This window comes from Cajanus cajan, chromosome 7, assembly GCF_000230855.2.
Source record: "Cajanus cajan strain Asha chromosome 7, NIPB_CcT2T_4, whole genome shotgun sequence".
Lineage (NCBI taxonomy): Eukaryota > Viridiplantae > Streptophyta > Magnoliopsida > Fabales > Fabaceae > Cajanus > Cajanus cajan.
In genome coordinates, this window is record NC_138523.1 from 60,036,721 (window position 1) to 60,055,206 (window position 18,486).

The 18,486-nt window shown below is 30.3% G+C and overlaps 1 protein-coding gene across 3 annotated transcripts; it reads left to right on the forward strand.

Annotated features, from left to right (window-relative positions):
• Window positions 1-2,585: 2,585 nt before the first annotated feature.
• LOC109814062 (uncharacterized) lies at window positions 2,586-16,131 on the forward strand. 3 transcript variants are annotated; one of them, XR_014428049.1, is made up of 18 exons: window positions 2,596-2,964; window positions 4,274-4,353; window positions 4,606-4,656; window positions 4,924-5,421; window positions 5,575-5,836; window positions 6,903-6,964; window positions 8,300-8,476; window positions 8,644-8,695; window positions 8,792-9,073; window positions 9,840-9,950; window positions 10,240-10,431; window positions 11,471-11,746; window positions 12,208-12,849; window positions 13,397-13,815; window positions 13,907-13,967; window positions 14,054-14,122; window positions 14,580-15,122; window positions 15,886-16,131. XR_014428049.1 is itself a non-coding variant. In XM_083060369.1 (17 exons), the coding sequence occupies exons 1-17, from the start codon at window positions 2,812-2,814 to the stop codon at window positions 14,664-14,666; spliced, it is 3,474 nt and encodes a 1,157-aa protein (XP_082916495.1). In that variant the 5' UTR covers window positions 2,596-2,811; the 3' UTR covers window positions 14,667-16,131. The 3 variants fall into 3 exon arrangements, 2 of the variants coding, with proteins under 2 accessions (XP_082916496.1, XP_082916495.1); XM_083060369.1 differs by having other exon boundaries at window positions 14,580-16,131; XM_083060370.1 differs by lacking the exons at window positions 13,907-13,967; window positions 14,054-14,122; window positions 14,580-15,122; window positions 15,886-16,131 and having other exon boundaries at window positions 2,586-2,964; window positions 12,208-12,892; window positions 13,397-13,535.
• Window positions 16,132-18,486: the final 2,355 nt, after the last annotated feature.

Sequence of the window (18,486 nt, forward strand, 5' to 3'; positions counted from 1 at the left end):
ATTTGACACGTAAAAAATTAAATGATATATAATTAATGTTTATTTAACATAAGATTCACATCATTAACGTCTGTTAAATTTTGGATGGTAAATTATTTGTAGGACTAAAATAGTCCATTATTTAAATTTATGGATTAAAATTAAGCAATTCAAATTATGAGGACTAAAATTACTTCTACACTAAATTAGGAGGACCAAAAGTGTAATTAAGTCTTTCTTTTTTATCAATAATTGTTAGAACCTAATATCATATTCATAGATAATATGTGTATATTTGGGTTTTACCTAGATAATAATAACAAATAAAACTCAATTAAATAAAAAATTTTGTATACAACTATACATAATCAAAATGAACATTAAAATAAAACACAAATGAGAAAAAGAAAAAAAAAGCTAGATATTAACGTACCTGAATTATAGAGTCAAGCAATCAAATGTACCTATTATAAAAATATAAAATAAATGTAAAATAAGGCAGTTGAATAAAATAAAAACAATGGAAGTTTTTGTTTCTATTTAACAAAATATTTTTCATAATAATTTATTTTTATTATAATACTTTTTAAGTCAATAAGTAAACAAAAATCATGTGAAGTGTTTTTAGCGACTTTTTTTTTAAAAAAAAAAGTTTGTAAAAAAAAATTAACTTCTTAAATAATTTAATTTTTATTTATCATGATTATTTATAAATTAGATATTAATATTTTAAAATAAATTATCAATAACTAAAAATAATTTTTTATAACATTAATTATTTATCCTAAATATAAAATATAATTTATATATTTAAAAATATTTATGTATACTAATTTTAAATATAATTTATATAATTAAATATAATATTTATTTATAATAATAAATTAATATAAGTAATAAAAATCATTCCACCACTTATCATAAATTTATTTCACTAAACAATTTAACATTAATAGAAAATGACTAAGTACTATATTAAATACTTTTCATTATAATATTTTGATATTATGCATGTACGATTCATCCATTTTAAGACTTAAATCCATTAACTTTCATTTAAGTTATAAACATATTAAAAGAATGTTTGTAATATTATTTAACCACTCTCATATCAATAAGTTTCGAGTCATCATGTTAATATTTTAAGATAAAATATGCTATACACTAATAATATAGTTTTTATGTTATCATCTTATTACAAATTATTATGTATGATAAAATCATTAACTTTTACTATTCATTTTAAGATCATACTCATAATAATAATGGTTTTAACTAGTTGATAATATCAATATATTTTATATTAATAACACAACCATTAATCTCATATTTTAAAAAAGTTAAATAATGTATATTAAGTAGAAAGAATGTTAACGATATTCTCTTTAATATTTTATATTTTAAACATTATTTGTGATATTAATTAAAATTTATCATAAATCACTAATTTATAAGTTATACTTCTCATTTCATATGTTTTTTCGTGATTTAGTAACCCATCTAAAATTTATGATTTTTAAATAATAAAAAAATATTAACTAGAAAACATTATTATACAAAGCATCACTTGGTAAATAGGTCAATTTTGAGTTAATAACTTTATATCTCTTCCACCTCTTTTTCTTTATCTTTTTTTTTTCTTCTTTAAACAGCAGAGAGAACATGTATACAAATACAGTGGAAAAGTAACATGGGATCACAGGAAGCAACAAGGTTAAGAAATATTTATATCTTCCATGATATAAATACTGGATAACATTCGGTCTCACTAGGAAGGTCACCAACAAAAGACAATGTCACCTAGTATGCATAATGGCTTAAAATGCATTTAATTAAAATGCCTCTATTCTATTCTCCTTTTCCACACCACAAAGCTAACAACACCATATGGTCAGCCAAAAATGGCTTTCCCTTGGAGATCTACCAAAGCCCGATACCAACCAAAAGTGTCTTTCCAAGGAGCCAGGCACAGCAATGGAAAAATCCTGCAAAATCACACCCGCCAACATATTTTGTTTCTAACACATCTTAACGACGGAAGAGGTTCCATTTCCATTACCCAACAACGTCTCATTGGACTTGAAAATACCTCCCACCCTAAGACCCCTAAATTTATTAATTTTTCAAACATCCTCCTATTTCACCCAAACAAGTTTATTATCATCATCACCACCCCTACAAGAATGGAGGATACCTCTTTTGAAATTTTAAAGAGAAAAAAAAAAAAAAAAGGCAAGGATAATAAGATTGAGTTAATCAAACATACTATCCCCCACAAAAGACACATGTTTATGTTTCTGAAGGACCAACCTCTTTTCAAGCTTTTTTATAATAGGTTCATAATGCATCATATATATAGTATATTTTCCATTTTATGTCTCTTTCTTTATTTCTATTTTAGTTTTACCTTCTCCACTAACCCTTTCATCCGAGAAAGAAAGAAAGAAAACTGAGACAGAGAAAAGTTAAAATTTAAACAAATATAAAAAGTTTTTTTTTTTTCTTTTTCTCTAAACCAGTTGAAAAATATACATGTAAAATATGCATCATTTTTCAGAACTTTGTCTGTGTATACGCGAAATAAGCGTTGTTTCTTTTTCCTAGTCAACCTTGGCGGCACGAAACATGCCAGCTCACGATACCACCAGGTCGGGTCAGTTTCACTCTCTCTACGTACACACAGTCACAGAGTGAGTGAGAGATTCGGTTTTTTTTTTTTTTTTTTTTTTTCTTCCCAATTCCATTATAAATCTCATGCCTCCTTCTATCATTCAAATTCAAATGCGATTCCATCCACTGAACAAGTAGTAACTGTTACTTTTGTATTGGAGAATGGAACCATCGAATCGAATTTCTTCCACCTCTCGAATATCCAGGTTGAGATCTTCCTTCCTCAAGAACCTTCCCGAGCCTCTCCGTCGCGCCGTCGCCGATTGCCTCTCCTCTCCCCTCACCTCCGCCGTCGAATCTTCCAGGATCCTTCGGGTTAGCTTCATCCTCACGAATTATAATTTCTTCACACGTCGAATGTTCTGCAAGTTACACTAATTCTCACTACTTTTCTACTTTGGAAGTTATCCTAATTCTGACCAATTTTCACTGTAATTTCTTAATTACCTGAAAATTTTAACTAATTTTTAATGTGACATTTTTGGAAAGTGTTCTGTAATTCACTGGCTAACTTTTAATTCAAATGTCATTTCTCTCTCTCTCTCTCTCCTATCGTTAACGAAGTTTAAGATAGTGTACCATCTGCACTGAGAATGATGACATATATCATATCCGACAAATAATTTTGTGTTGCCAATAATTCTTTGCGAGTATTTGTACACGGCTTGCTTAATGTTTTAAAGCAAATACTATTTTTATCAGCAATGAGTCGTTTTTGGTATGTGTACACATAAAGCAATAGGTTCCTCCAATTGGATTTCCTTATGTGGTTGGGAATGGGAGGAAAATTGAGTTCACTGTACTTTCTTCACATGTATCATGTATGCATTTTACTAACTGTAAATTTAGGACTGAAAATGAGTCTAGCTCAATTCAGCTCAGCTCAATAATATTCGGGTCAACTCAAAGCTCAACTCAAGTTCAAGCTCGTGAACAGCTTTATTTAGTTCGTTAACTCATTCACATGAATCAAGAGTTAAAATTTCTGGATCGTACACATCAAAATTTCAATTTACTAATAGATTTTAGATAAAATGATTATTTAAGTTTTTTTGAAATACAACATAATTTATTCTATTAACTTTGCAAGATTATAAGATATGACTAAAAAACACTATAATTACAGCCAAAAGTTTACATTAATAAAAACTACTTCACCTTGTACAAAATAATAGAAAACTCAAACATAGCCATGAAACCATAAGGTACCCACTTCTTATATTATTATTAACTTATAATTAACTTTGAAGGTTTTTTACAAATTTTAATAAGCTGAAATTAAATAAAAAAAAGACAATTATATAAATTATATTTATATGTCAAGCTGATTTATGATCTAAACAAACTGAACTATACACAACTTAAATTCAGCTCATTTAGTTTATAAATCAAGTTCAACGAACTAATTACTGAATCGACTTTCAAATTATTTTCGAGATGGTTCAGTTTATTGCCACCTCCTAATTGTAATATAATTCTGTATCTCATAGCAGATTTTAATGTCTGTGTGCCTGTCATCATTAGTGGTATACCATGACCACAGTGCCGTTATATATAATATTCAATGCACAAGGTCTTACTTTCACAGTTCCCACCAATTCTTTGACTAAATGTGTGATTGCAGGACTATCTGGCAGACCCTGCAACCACAGACTTGGCTTACAGTGCAATTTTGGGACACACTATAGCAGAGAGGGAGAGAAGGTAATTGAGTTGTCACATTTGTTTGTTGATAAAAGGTAGTTGTGAGACTGTCCAGACTTCATTGAACCAGTGTTCGCATGGATGGTCTTCTATTTTTTAGAATTATTACACAACTGTGTTGTTTCTTGCAATTTTAATTTACATTCACAATTATTTCATTCTCTCCATAATTAATTTTTTTGTGCTTAGTATTATGTAAATCAGTTTTAGTTTCCTTTTTCTGCTGCTAACATTTAAAACTATTTTCACCAGTCCTGCTGTAGTCTCAAGGTGTGTGGCACTTTTCAAACGCTATCTTCTAAGGTATGTAATTCTATTTTAGTGAGCGGGTATTCTATTCTATCATAAAATTATCTGAGAGTGAGACATCATCTGTCTCTTTGTTTTGTACGAAGAGGATCGGTAACCCTTTAAATGACACAATGCAAATTTTTTCATTTAGTTAGAGACTCTTTTATTGATAATTTGATTGCATTTTCTTTAGATTTGTGTTAGACAAGAAAGCATCTTTTGTTAGTTGCTACTTATGCCGTTAAGACTTAAGAGTTCTCAACTAGTTAATTTATACAGATACAAACCAAGTGAGGAGATTTTACATCAGATAGAACAATTTTGTTCAACCATTATTGCTGAATGTGATATTAATCTGCATCGACCATGGTCAAGATCTTTGAATCAACAAACTGGTGTATTAGCGTCATCCACAAATACATCTCCTTTGCCTGTATCTAGTTTTACTTCTGAGGCAATTGTGAAATCACTGAGTTACGTACGCTCCCTTGTGGCTCAACACATTCCGAAGAGGCTTTTTCAACTAGCTTCATTTTCTGGATCACCTTCTGCGTCAGGACAATCGTTGCCAACATTGTCATCATTGTTGAGTAAATCCTTCAATTCCCAACTATATCCGGCAAGTGTCCCAGAATCAGCAGAGAAGGATTCAGTCACTTCATCTATTTCAAAGCTATCAAAAATTGATGAAAAAGATGAACTTGGGTTCATTGCGCATGATATTCTACAATGGCGCTGGCTTGAGGAACAGCAGTCATCATCAATGGAAGCTGACAGGTAATTAATATTTTGTATTTGGTTTTGATCTACCGGTCTGGGTGTTTTTGTTAATGACCACTGCTGCGTTTATTTCTGCTATTCTTTTTAATTTATCTCATCGTAAATTGCTTCAGATATTTATTTTGTTTTCCCAAATGTATTTTAATACAGTGATCATGCTGTGAATTCACAAGGCATGAGAGCATATAATTTCTTAGAAGTAGGTGCTGCAGCTCTACTTGAAGGAGACATTGAAGCTAAGATGAAGGGGCAACCATGGAAACATTTTGGGACTGATGATATGCCTTACCTGGATCAGCTATTGCAGTCTTCTCCAGTAACATCATTTACTAATTCTGCCTCTGCTTGTCCTCCCCTGAGAGCAATAACAGCATCTAAACGCACAAAAGCAGGCCCGCATCAAGTTTGGCATGTTCTACTATCAGATAACTTCTTGCTTTGATATATTCTCTCATTTATTTTTGTTTCATCTCTGTTTTAATTAATTTGGATTTTGGAGTATTTTAGGCCTTGTTAAGTTAGTTGTAGGGTTGGCAAATGGATGGATCGGATAATTTTTTAGGCGGATCATAATGATTCAGATAAAAATAATCCACTTAAATCCATTAAAAATTCACATAAATATTTAATCTATCCAATCCATTTAAAACAACAAAAGTCATCTATTAACAATTTTTTCATAAATGGATATCCGATCCATCCAAAAAAGTAATGTTTTAAAAATTAATAATTTTTACTTTTGAAATATTTTATTTCTCTCTCTTTTCTTTATAAGTCATTATATTCTTATATATAAGTCTTTTAAAATTCATAAGACTTTTTTTTATATCAAAATAGTCTTTTAAAGTCTCAATCTAATATACATCCTATATTATAATCCTATGAATTTTGAAAAAGGAATGGATAGATCACTAATCATCCATAAAGTTAAATGGATTGGATTGGATCCGATCCATTATTTATTTTTATTGTAATGGATGGATTGGATGGATTTTCTTGTAGATGAATGATGGATAATTAGATTCATTTGCCACCCCTAGTTAATTGTATGCTAGGAAATCCCTTACCTGCAAGGCATATTTGTGTTAGGAGTCTTACTGTTTGGGTTTGCACTAGTTGTACTACTGCTGCACTAGTGCCTCTTCTAGAATACTAGTATAAATAGGACTTTTCGTCTCTAATATGATTTCTGTGGATAGGTTTGATTGTTTGAGGGCTATGCAGTAATTTCAAGTATTGTTTGGCTATGACTTTGTTCACCAAAATATACATAAACCTTAAATGTTAAATGAATTAAAATGCTGATTATATGAGCTAGATTTTATGACACGTAATTGAATTGCCTTGCTACAATATAATCTTTTTTTTACTTAAAAAGGCAATTATTATCTCTTTTTTTTTTCTCCACTGCTTTTGATTTGCTAAGTGCTTTTGATAATGTAATTTACTAATCCGAACATAGCAATTCCTATAGGGAGGATTTTCCTGTGAGTACATTCCGTCCTCGAGCTCGACAACTCTTTCAATATCGATATTACAGGTACAGATAAAGAAATAATTTGTAAGTACTTTTGTATATATTCCCTCCATCCCAAAATGGATGTGATAATGCTATAACAATTTTTCAGTTGAGTATGGATTTAGGCAAGTCAAATTGCTGTAACTGTTCTTTCCATATTAAGGATTTTTTTTCTTTGTTCCATTAGAACCCACTACAATTAGAAATGTATAAATTTAATGGTGAGCATTTCTAGAGCAATAATATGAAATCTTGAAAAGATTTTTAGGTTAAGTAATATGAGTTTCATATTTATTTATAATGCTCCTTTGTTAATCTTTAATTATGGTATATGCTTTTCATCTCAAGTTGTCTTTCTAATTTATGTATTTTTGTTGGAGATCTCACATCAATTAGTAAGATGACCATAATGTGTATGAGTGAGAGTTAATCTCACCATACAAGCCTGTTTTGTAAGATTAAATTTGACGCAAACCCACTTTCTTAAGATGAAATTAAAACCTATCTTAACAATTGTTGGACCTATTAGGCCACTCATTATCAAGTCGTTATCAAATCACCTGCAGATGTCCAATCTTTATGAGAGGTGTGTTGGAGATCATCATTCAAACCAGGGGGGGTTTAAATCTCTCATGTTTGCCTTATATTTCCTTATTAATTGGTTGCTACAATTGGTGCTCTATTTTTGTAATTATTTTACAGAGGAAGTCCAGTAACTACTCAAGTCATAGGGGTGATTGTGGATATACCCAACCTGACCAATCCAACAAAAAGAAAACCGAGGTTGGGTTGGATTTGTATTAATATGACTTGGGTATCGACTTTAACAATTCCTATACTCGACCCAACTTGATTATATGAAAAATAAATTAATGAAAAACACTTAATATAATACTTAGTATAAAATAAACATCTGAAGTGATTTAGTGGTTGTGCTTCATAGAATAAATCGGATATTTGACACAGGACAACAATTTTCTTTCAATTTTTATAATTTTTGCATTTTTCCTTTTTTTGTATCTTGTCATTTTAATAAAAAACTCGATGAACCAACCTGACCTAAACACAATGGTGTTAGGTCAGGCCAGCACTTCAGAAATCCGACCCAACCATTTTTGATAGGGTTTGATCCAAAATTTCCTCATACTAACCCATTATCACCCCCCTCCAAATGATGAAAATGTATAATTATTTTGATCAAATTTTAATTATTAATTAGATTTCTTGAATAGAAAATTGCATATTGCTTGTGTTTTCATAGAAAAAATTTACCATTGTCCATGATACACTGATATATATAATTGATTGATTATCTTTTTCTATACTCTTCACTAAATATAATCTTATGCTGACCAGTGAGCAACAACCTTTGCGATTGAACCCTGCTGAGGTATGTGAAGTCATTGTTGCTGTTTGCACAGAGCCTTCCCCAAATACCAATGTCATGATGAAGTCAACTAGGCTAACCAATAACAGTGGAAAACCATCAATGGATGTGGCTGTTAGCGTCCTTATTAAACTTGTTATTGACATGTATGCTTCAGTGCACTTATTGTCTGTTTACATTTTCTTCCATTCTTGGTTATAGGGATAAGATGACAATTGATATGGGATTATTGCTTACATTGATAGTGGATGAGCTGTACTGAGTTGATCATGTATTATGTTTATGGCCATAAAAAAAGGTGTTTGTTTTGTAGGTATATTTTTGATTCTCAGATTGCTACACCACTCACTCTTTCTTTGCTTGAGGTGATGAATCAACAAAGTACTTGTTTCCTATTGACAATATTTTAACTGATTTTGCTGTTAGTTGCTACTAACTGGATTTTCAAATACGTCTTTCAGGAGATGCTTAGTTCTTCTAAAACAGCTTGCAGGGTTCAAGCGTTTGATTTAATTCTAAATTTTGCGGTTCATGGTCATCTCCTAGAACCAATCATAGCTGATGATGCTTCCACAATTGAAGAAGAATATTCTCAAGAATCCTATTATGATAGTGACACTCAACTTATGGTCCAAGGGAGCAGAAAAGGAAATCAGAACAAATTGGACACTTTCTCTGCAATTGATAATTTCGAGTCTTGGATTTTAAATATTTTGTATGAGATACTCCTTCTTCTTGTGCAGGTATTATTGACCCTCCTTTCCCTATTGACCAATTTTAAGCAGAAAAATAATGCATTTTGTCTCATAATTTTTCTTGGCTAGAAATCGTTTATTAGTGGGTGTAATACTTTTTAATTTATTTAGTCTATTCACTTGACATTATGACTTTCGTAATGCATGCTATGATGTCAAGTGATGCTATACATGGGTTGCCCTAATCTTTTTAAGGATGAAAGTAAGGATGGATGTGTTTCCTCTATCTTTTTATGAGAATGTGGCGTCATTTCTTATTTTAAGAGGGAGGGTTATCCATACTTAAAGCTCTTATTTTTTGGTACCTATTTATTTCTCCTTGTTTATAGTTACAAATTCATCTTGTTACTTGTTCTAATTTCTATGCTTCAAATTTGAAGGTTTATGGAGAATTGAGTTCTTACTTTTTGAATGTTGTGCCAATTTAGCAAAGTAACCATTGATGTAATAGAAAGTCCTTGTTCTTGAATAAGTACAATATTTTTCATGTCAAATTATATTTTATAAAGTAACATATTATATTCAAATTATAGGATAGTTGGGTTGAAGAATTAGGAGCAAACCAAATAAGGTTTTAGACCTTTAAAAAAGATTTGGTCACTGATTTCACTTTGGTGGATTAACCAAAAAAAATTGGTGTATCTTTCATATGAAAATTCTTACAATGTTGTTTCTTTTCTCTTCTTCTAGTAATGGTCCAATCATGATGTTCTCAACATAACATGATTTTATGCTGATTAATTGTTTTATACAGACTGAAGAACAGGAGGAATCTGTCTGGGCATCTGCACTCAGTTGTTTACTTTATTTTGTCTGTGATAACGGAAAGATCCTCAGAAACCGATTGCAAGTTCTTGACATAAGGGTGAGAAATGATATTTCCCTTTCCTATTTTTTTTATCAGGATATCATGGAAATCCCATTTTTGTTTCATTCAGCTTTTTATTAAGTTTGTCCATTCCCTTTATGAAGTTGGTTGTAATATTAATTAAATTAAATCATGAAGCAATTTTGAGACTAGAGTTTGTGAATTGGGTCTTTTTGTAGTCATTGATTACTTTGTATTGATGGTTAGTGTGGTTCATGTCAATATAAATGTATAACCATTAATTGTGATTACTCCACTTAATTTATTTACACAATTCTGCCTTTAGGTTATCAAATCACTTATAGAAACCAGCAGGAAGAATTCATGGGCAGAATTAGTTCATTGTAAGCTCATTTCCATGTTAGCTAACATGCTATATGAAGTTCCCGATGAAGCTGTTGAGCTCCTACCTAGCACACCAAAGTTTCTCATGAATCAGCTTGATCTGATTGGAGGAGTTCAATTTCTTTTTTGTGAGGTATGCATAGCTTCAATCACATGCTTGATTTATTTCCAATAAAGTAATATGTAAGATTTGATTTTACTCTTAGAATTTAGATTTAGGGTCTAATTTAATCCCACAAAACCGACTTGTAAAGTAGAAATTGTCCAAGTGTTATAAATACCACGTTGGTCTTGGTTATATCTCTAGTTGATGTGGAATCTCAACTCGCTAAGAGTCGATGTCTTGGTTGCTCCACACTACAATGCTTCACTCAACTTTTTCTAGTCAACCCCTCCGTAATTAACTCTTTCCAAGACACTTGCGGGCTAGGGGTGACTGCAATTAAGGCGGCTTTCCAACACACCTCATCATGTCTGAGGCTATGGGCTTGGAGCATGGCAATTTGACAATGCAGATGACTCAACAATGGGTTTAGGATAAAGCTCAATACCATCTTAGAATTTGGACTTAAAAGTTTAATTCAACTCCAAAAAACAACTTATAAGGCGAGGATTATCCAAGCCTTATAAGCTCTATTAAGACATTTCCAACAATTACTATACATTTATCTATTTAAATCTATAAGTACTGTTTATATTGCCTACTAAGCTGACAATATTAAGCACTGCACATTTCTGTGTTGATTATATCTATCTATCTATCTATCTTTCAAACATTAATAATATCTCAAGATATGCCAATTGTTATATAACAATGTTACTTTCTCAAGATATACCATTAAAGGTTGGCTGATATGATTGATAATGCTAAGGATATGTGATTCTAAAAAAATAAAGATCCTATCAAAAATGGACCTTGACTATATAAGAAAGAAAATACTGAGAGTCTGAGATCATTCTTTTCCTGAAGTTAGAGATGTAAGGTGATGAGTAGGTCACTTATTGTGCCCAATATAAATTTGTCACATCGTTTAATTTATAAGATGATGTTTGCTTTTCACTAGAGTAATAAGTGTAGAATGAAGACATGATCTGAGGTCCTTGTTATATCAGTATTTTTAAATTTGCAATACTTGAAGGGTTTCCCCAACTTTTTTCTGTGTTGGATGCAGTATGCCCTTGTAAACTCAAGAGAAGAGAGGAAAAATCTGTATTCGGTGCTTTTTGACTATGTTTTGCATCAAATTAATGAAACTTGTGTAGCGACTGGAATCAATGAATATAGTGATGATGAGATCCGACCACTTGCAACTCTACTTGCTCGAACAAATGCAGCTGAGGCATTTCATATTTCTGTTAAACTTGGGGTAGAAGGAATTGGAGAGCTTTTGAGGAGATCAATTGCATCTGCTCTGTTGAGACATCCCAACAGTGAACGGCTGAATATGGTATTTCCATCTTTTTCTTTTTGTGTGTAGGTATAATAGTTTAATCTAAGTTGTCAACTAATGAAAAATATGTATGTATCTTCCTTGTTAAGATAGAAATTATACTATATATGGTTTGTTTATTTGGATAAAATTTTCTATAAACACTTTTAGGAGAAGAAAATAAAAATAAACTGGTAATATAATATAAGCCTCTAATAAGCATTTCATTTTTTATTCATAGAATGCTAAATTGTTGTCTGGTGTTTGGCATTCTTAAATTCAGATTTTATTATGTTCATTTATGCAAATCAAAGAAGTCTTTTGTTTTTCAATTCAAGGAAGGGAGTTTAGTCTTCCTTCATCCCACTAATAATCGGTTGCAAGCTTGAATAACTGTCTGGGAGAAAGACTGACATGTTTCTTTAGATTGTATGTATATTCATTTTTGTCTCACTTGTTTTTCTTTAAAATCTTTGCAGCTCTTGGAAATTGTGACAGAGAAATTTGACGCATTAATAAGTTCATTCACTCATTTGGATGGAGAGTTCTCTCATATGATTCAGATAACCAAAACTCACAAGTCTCTTGAAAATGTGGAAATTATTGCTCTAAGAAATGACATCAATCTGCAGAGAAACCTCTCGTGGGCGACTTTACATTCCCTTCTTCATTCTGAAAGAATTGCTTACCGTCAGAATGGGTATATCTGGTTAGGTGATCTGCTTATTGCTGAAATCAGCGGGGAAAGAAATGAAACCATATGGGCAAATATAAAATATTTCCAGCAAAAAATTGCTCAAGTAGGAAAACAAGATTCTTCAGATATGTCAGATATTCCTTTGCCCATTTCACTTATGTGTGGGCTTTTAAAATCAAAACACAACTATATTAGATGGGGATATTTATTTGTTCTTGAAAGGCTGCTTATGAGATGCAAATTTTTGTTAGATGAATATGAAATGCAACAATCAAGGAGCAGTGATCTTGGGTGCAGGCAGAAAGATTGGCATCTTGAGAAAGCCTATGCATTGATTGACATAATGAGCAGTGCTTTGTTGTTTCAGATAAACGAAAAAGATTGCACCAATAAGTATGAAACAGATCGCATCAATATTCTGAAAGTAATTATTTCTGAACTCAGAATGCTTTTCCTTTTTTCCCCAAGTATCCTCATGTCACAGCAACAAATACTTATAAAAGCATGGTGAACTATACTAAATTTGAAAAAACTGTTGTAAATAAACCTGCGTGTTCTTTATGCTATCAAAGAAAGAGACGAACCACGTCTACCACATAGTTTTCCAATTGGATGTAATTGGCGACCTATTTTACTAGGAACCTCACATTGTCCTAGTGTCATTAGTAAACTGATAGAGCACGGTCTTTTATGATAATTATATTATCTTGAAATGGGTTTATTTTCAGGTCAAGAAGCATTTCAAGATAAATTAAATTACCATCTACAGAATCTGATATCACATAGGTTGCTAAATAGCTAATAGACACTTCAATGTTCATAGTTATTATTTTTTTCTTCTTCTAAATAATAAAGTTTAAATACTGTTTTATTAATAATAGGATATGACTCCTTGGAACAACATTGGGAAAATTGTCTAGGAATATTTATGGTCTACCTGTTTTCCTCAACTCTTTGTTGTTTCATAACAGATGTGTGACATATTATTATCCCAATTATGCCTGAGAGTTCCCCGTGCCCTTAAACAAGATACTTATCTCTTGGATGAATCTAATGAGCAAAAAGCTGGTGGAAGATCAAACTACCCTGATAACTATCATCTTCTTCGGGAGACTGCAGCAATGGCAGCACTTCTTCTCCAAGGACAAGCCATTGCCCCAATGCAATTAATTGCGCGCATTCCTCCTGATTTGCTATTTTGGCCACTAATGCAATTGGCTGGAGCAGCAACAGATGATATTGCATTGGGTGTTGCTGTTGGAAGTAAGGGAAGAGGAAACCTACCTGGTGCTGCATCTGATATTCGGGCCACCCTTCTCCTACTTCTTATTGGTAAATGCACGGCAGATCCTGTTGCTTTCAAGGAAGTTGGTAAAGAACGTTTTTTTATGTGAGTGTAAACTTTTATGCCCTCTGTAAATTAGTGTGCATTTTTATCAACTTTATACATTCTTATAAAGCATTGATCTTCCATCTGGCAGGGAACTTTTGAATGACAGAGATTCAAGGGTGGCATATTATTCTTCTGCTTTTCTATTGAAGGCATGAATTTGATTTTATTTTGTGTTGATTATATTTGCATTAGGTCCTTAAATTTCATCCTTTGTAATGATTCCCCCTTTCTGCAGCGAATGATGACCGAGTATCCTGAAAAATATCAACACATGCTTGAGAATCTTCTTGTTAAAGCTCAGCAGGTACTTTCTTTTTTAATGATTTGCTTGGAGCTCCTTTTCTACTGTTAATGCATTTGAAATTGAAATTTTTAATTCTTCATTTTAAGTGAGGATCATATTCTTATTGGGTCTTGGGTATTATGGGTTGCCTAAGTCCCATATCGAATAGTATGGGATGCTTGATGGAGTGTACTTGGTTCTCCTCCCTTAACAACTAGCTTTTAAGGGAGAGTTCCCCATGTGCTTGAGTGCTTATCATATTCAAATTCTTCCTGTTTAATATCTCTAGGCAGTTCTATCCTTAAACGAAGTTCTTTAAGATCTCTATTATGTGTGTGCTTCGTTGTATTTGTATTGTGTCTTTAAATAGAAACAATCTTATTTTAAATTTCTCTGTTTGTTTGCTTAATAAAGTAGTATTTTTGGTGATTAATTATAAATTTGTTACATGATTCTGCTTTTTATTGGCACTGCACAGAGCAACAATGAAAAACTGTTAGAGAATCCTTACCTTCAAATGCGTGGCATACTTCAATTGGCAAATGATCTTGGATTTGACTTGTGATGTTTGAGTCATGACTTTATGGAGTGCGATATTGGTTTGGAGTAGACTCGTGTTGGTCTAAGGAATAATTGCAACTGATTCTGAGGATCATTCAGTATCTATCCTTTAAATGACCGAGATTGCCACACTAGCTGGGACATATTCTTTTAAAGCTTCCTTGCAGAAACCAAATTGTGATTTATTTTCAAAATGGTTGAATAGAATCTAGTGGTGGCCAGTGGTGCTACTCTTTGTGGGCCATGTTGATATCTGCAATCGTGTCACCAACGACAGCATGTCTTTCAACCACTGAAAGAGAGTTTACTTGGGAAAAATTATTAAAATGTGCTCTTCTGCTTAAGAAGTTTGGCTAAAAGGCTAGTGAAAGCAAGTGTTGTCTCCGGGAATAATTTGAATATCTTTGATTTTGGTTCAGATGCTGAAACATTGCTGATCTATGCCTCAACATGTCCTCAGGTACCTTTCTCTCCCTCCCACTTTCTCTTGCTTTGGTGTTGTTCAATATGAAATCCATAGGGACTCTGCAGGACTTTGATCAATAAATACCCTGCCCCCTTCAATTTTAGAACACAATTTTCGGTGAAGAGAAGTTTAGTTCTTTTGGTAATTGTCAATAGATTGGCTAAACTTTTGTGATATACAAGGTCACTTTTTGATTTACGCTTCATCTTCATAAGTGAAAAAGTGGCCACACGTTGAACAGAGCTCTAGACTTTTAGAAAGCACAGATGACATGGGACATGAATATGATATGACACAAACACGTGGACACAGAAATGTTTTAAAAATCACAGCCTTCACAGGACATGACTTGACTATAATTCAATATATAAAATTAATATAAAAGATGAATTTGAAATTAAAAGAGAGAAGTAATAAAATGTTATAGTTTATCTAATTATTGTGGTATTTTCTTCGGTATTATTATAAAAGTTCATGAAACAAGTTAAAAAAATTCTAAAATGCAGTTAGGAGTATCCGTAGTGTGTTTGGGTATCCAGTTGCACCCTTTTAAACAGAGGTTTCACACATTCCTATGCACAAACTTAGAAGGAAAGGAAATATGAATTGGTGTTCTGTTCAACAGAATAGGTTTCCAAATACGCACTTACAGTTTGAAGTGTTTTCTGGCTAATCTTTAAAGTTGTATCGAAATATTAAGAAAAATATTCTGTGAACATTGTCAGTATAATCACTTTTCAACATGATCCTTTCACAGGGGCCATCATGCGATTGGGATGCCTACTTTTAGAGGTATCCAAATTGTTCCCCTTCTGTTCTGTAATTATGTGCTCCTTAATTTATTTTCTCAATTTCTTTATGATTTTATCGAGAAAAATTGTAACATGTATTGAGAAATTACCGTGTATATATATAAATATATAGACACACAGGGTCTTATAGTGGAATAGTGGAGGGCAGTTCGTTATGTAATTTGATATATAATTTCTTGTTTCTTTTATTATGCTTGCTGTTAAAATTTTCAAAGTTCTAGATCACAAAGAAGACGCACATGCCAGTTTGTATTTTAGGGTTTAGAATTTGGGACTTACATTATGAATGATAAAAATAATTAATAGATTACGAAGAAAAAAAAATACTAAAAAGCTTTTGAATTATTATGAGTGTGTTATACAAGTATTTTTAAAAAAATTTGTTATCAACTGAAACTTTGCTTGACCATTGATCGTTGAATTCATCATAAAAATAATGCTGAAGTCAATTTATCCTTAAACAGGACAACCGATTTAGTGGTTATTGAATTGCGAATTTAAGGTAAGGTATTGGGATCTCACGCTCACACAGCCACACTATCCAAGTAATATTTTTTTCTAACTTTTTTTTTATTGAAAAATATAACTTTTGTTAAGTTTCATGGCTCGGTTAATCTTGTTTTGAAAGTGAGATGCATTTATGTTTTTTTTAATGAAAATCAGTCAATAATAAAAAAATACTAAAGAGTGTTAAGTGTGTTTGGATGAGTAATTTTAAAATTTTAGAAATTTGAAAATTTTGCCATTTGAATTAATTTGATTTTGATTTGTATTATTTTTAAAATATTTTGTTTGAATAAATCAATTCAATTTTTAAAATTTTTAAATTATTAGTTTAAATATGATAATTTGATTCTACTATGATAAAAATTAATTTTAAAAATATATTCACGTGTTGAGATTTTTAAATTAAATTTTATAAAAAAAATATTAGCTAATATTTAAATATTTAATAATTTTTTTAAAAATATTATTAGACAATGTTTTTTAATATTTAATAATCAAAAGCATGAAGAGATGGGAGATAGGATAAAATATATAAGTGAAATAAAAAAAAAACATGAAGAATTTGAAATTCTTACTTTTTTTTTAGAGAATTTGAAATTTATATTATTTTAAGAAATTTCACAAATATTTAGATTTTAATTTTTTTTATAAATTCTCTATTCAAACAAAACATTTCACCTTAGAGTGTGTTTAGAAAGAAAAATTAAATGGAGTAACCCATTGTTTGAAGAATTTCAAATTCTTTGAGGTGAAATATTTTGTTTGAATTGAGAATATACAAAGAATTTAAAAATCAAACATTTGTGAAATTCCTTGAAATAGTAAAATTTCAAAGTCTCCAAAAATAGTAAGAATTTAAAATTTCTCATATTTTTTTTTCTTATTTCACTTATATATTTTATCTTATCTTTTATTTCTTCATGTTTTTAATTATTGAATATTCAATAATATTTTTAAAATTAAATATTATCTAATATTAATTTTTTAAAAATTATTAAATACTTAAAAATTGGCTAATGTTTATTTTTATAAAAACTAATTAAAAATCTAAACATATAAATATATTTTTTTAAATCAAATTTACCATAGTGAAATCAAATTATCATATCTAAACTAACAATTTAAAATTTGAATTAACCTATCCAAACAAAATATTTTAAGAATGATAAAAATTGAAATCAAAAAAATTCAAATACTAAAAATTTCAAATTCCTTAAATTTGTAAAAATTCTCATCCAAATACACCATTAAGAAATTTAAAATTCTTCAAACAAATAAATTACTGTATTTAAATTTCTCATCCAAATACTCTCTTGAAAAAATTGTTGTTAATATTCATCTCTTTCACTTTAACTATAATAGAGAAGAAACTATTTGCCATTTTGAAGTATCAAAAGAATTAACTATTTTTTTGTCTTTACTTTTTATTAGATTACATGTAAAGTATTTTTATAATTATTTGTTAATTTGAATTAAAGAAATTAAGTATTAAATAATTTTTTAATTTTATAAAAAATTACCAACTTGATTTATGCATTAAAATTTTTTAATTCAACAGTTGAATTATTGAAATTTAATATAAAACATGAGTTATTAAGTGGAGTAAGTTTATACATAGATTTGAATTAATGAAATAAAATATCAAATGATTTTAAAATTTTTCAAACTTTAATATACATTAAGAACATTAAATTCAGTAGTTATATCGTTGAAATTTGATGTAAAATAGTTATTAAACATAATAAGCCTATGTAGGCATATATTAAAAAGACTTTGTTAGTCATGATAATGACTCAAAATAAAAATAAAATTTTTAGTTTACGTCGTGTATCTTTCAAAAATTTGTTTGAGAAAATATTTAATAATTTTAAATTAGCCTTTACAATTTTTAAGTCAAGATCCTTATTTTTATTTAAGGCACAAACTAAACTTGTATTAATATATATCACTACATAACTTTTTTCATAAAGAATATCATTCTGATGATTTTTCAATTGAATTAGTGGATGAATATTTATCTTTAATGCTATTAGTTGATA

Coding starts and splice junctions, on each gene's coding strand:
- LOC109814062 (XM_083060369.1), top strand. CDS start 2,812: ATGGAACCATCGAATCGAATTTCTTCCACCTCTCGAATATCCAGGTTG. Junction 10,432..11,470: donor TTCAATTTCTTTTTTGTGAG/GTATGCATAGCT, acceptor TGTTGGATGCAG/TATGCCCTTGTAAACTCAAG. Junction 13,816..13,906: donor GGTAAAGAACGTTTTTTTAT/GTGAGTGTAAAC, acceptor TCCATCTGGCAG/GGAACTTTTGAATGACAGAG.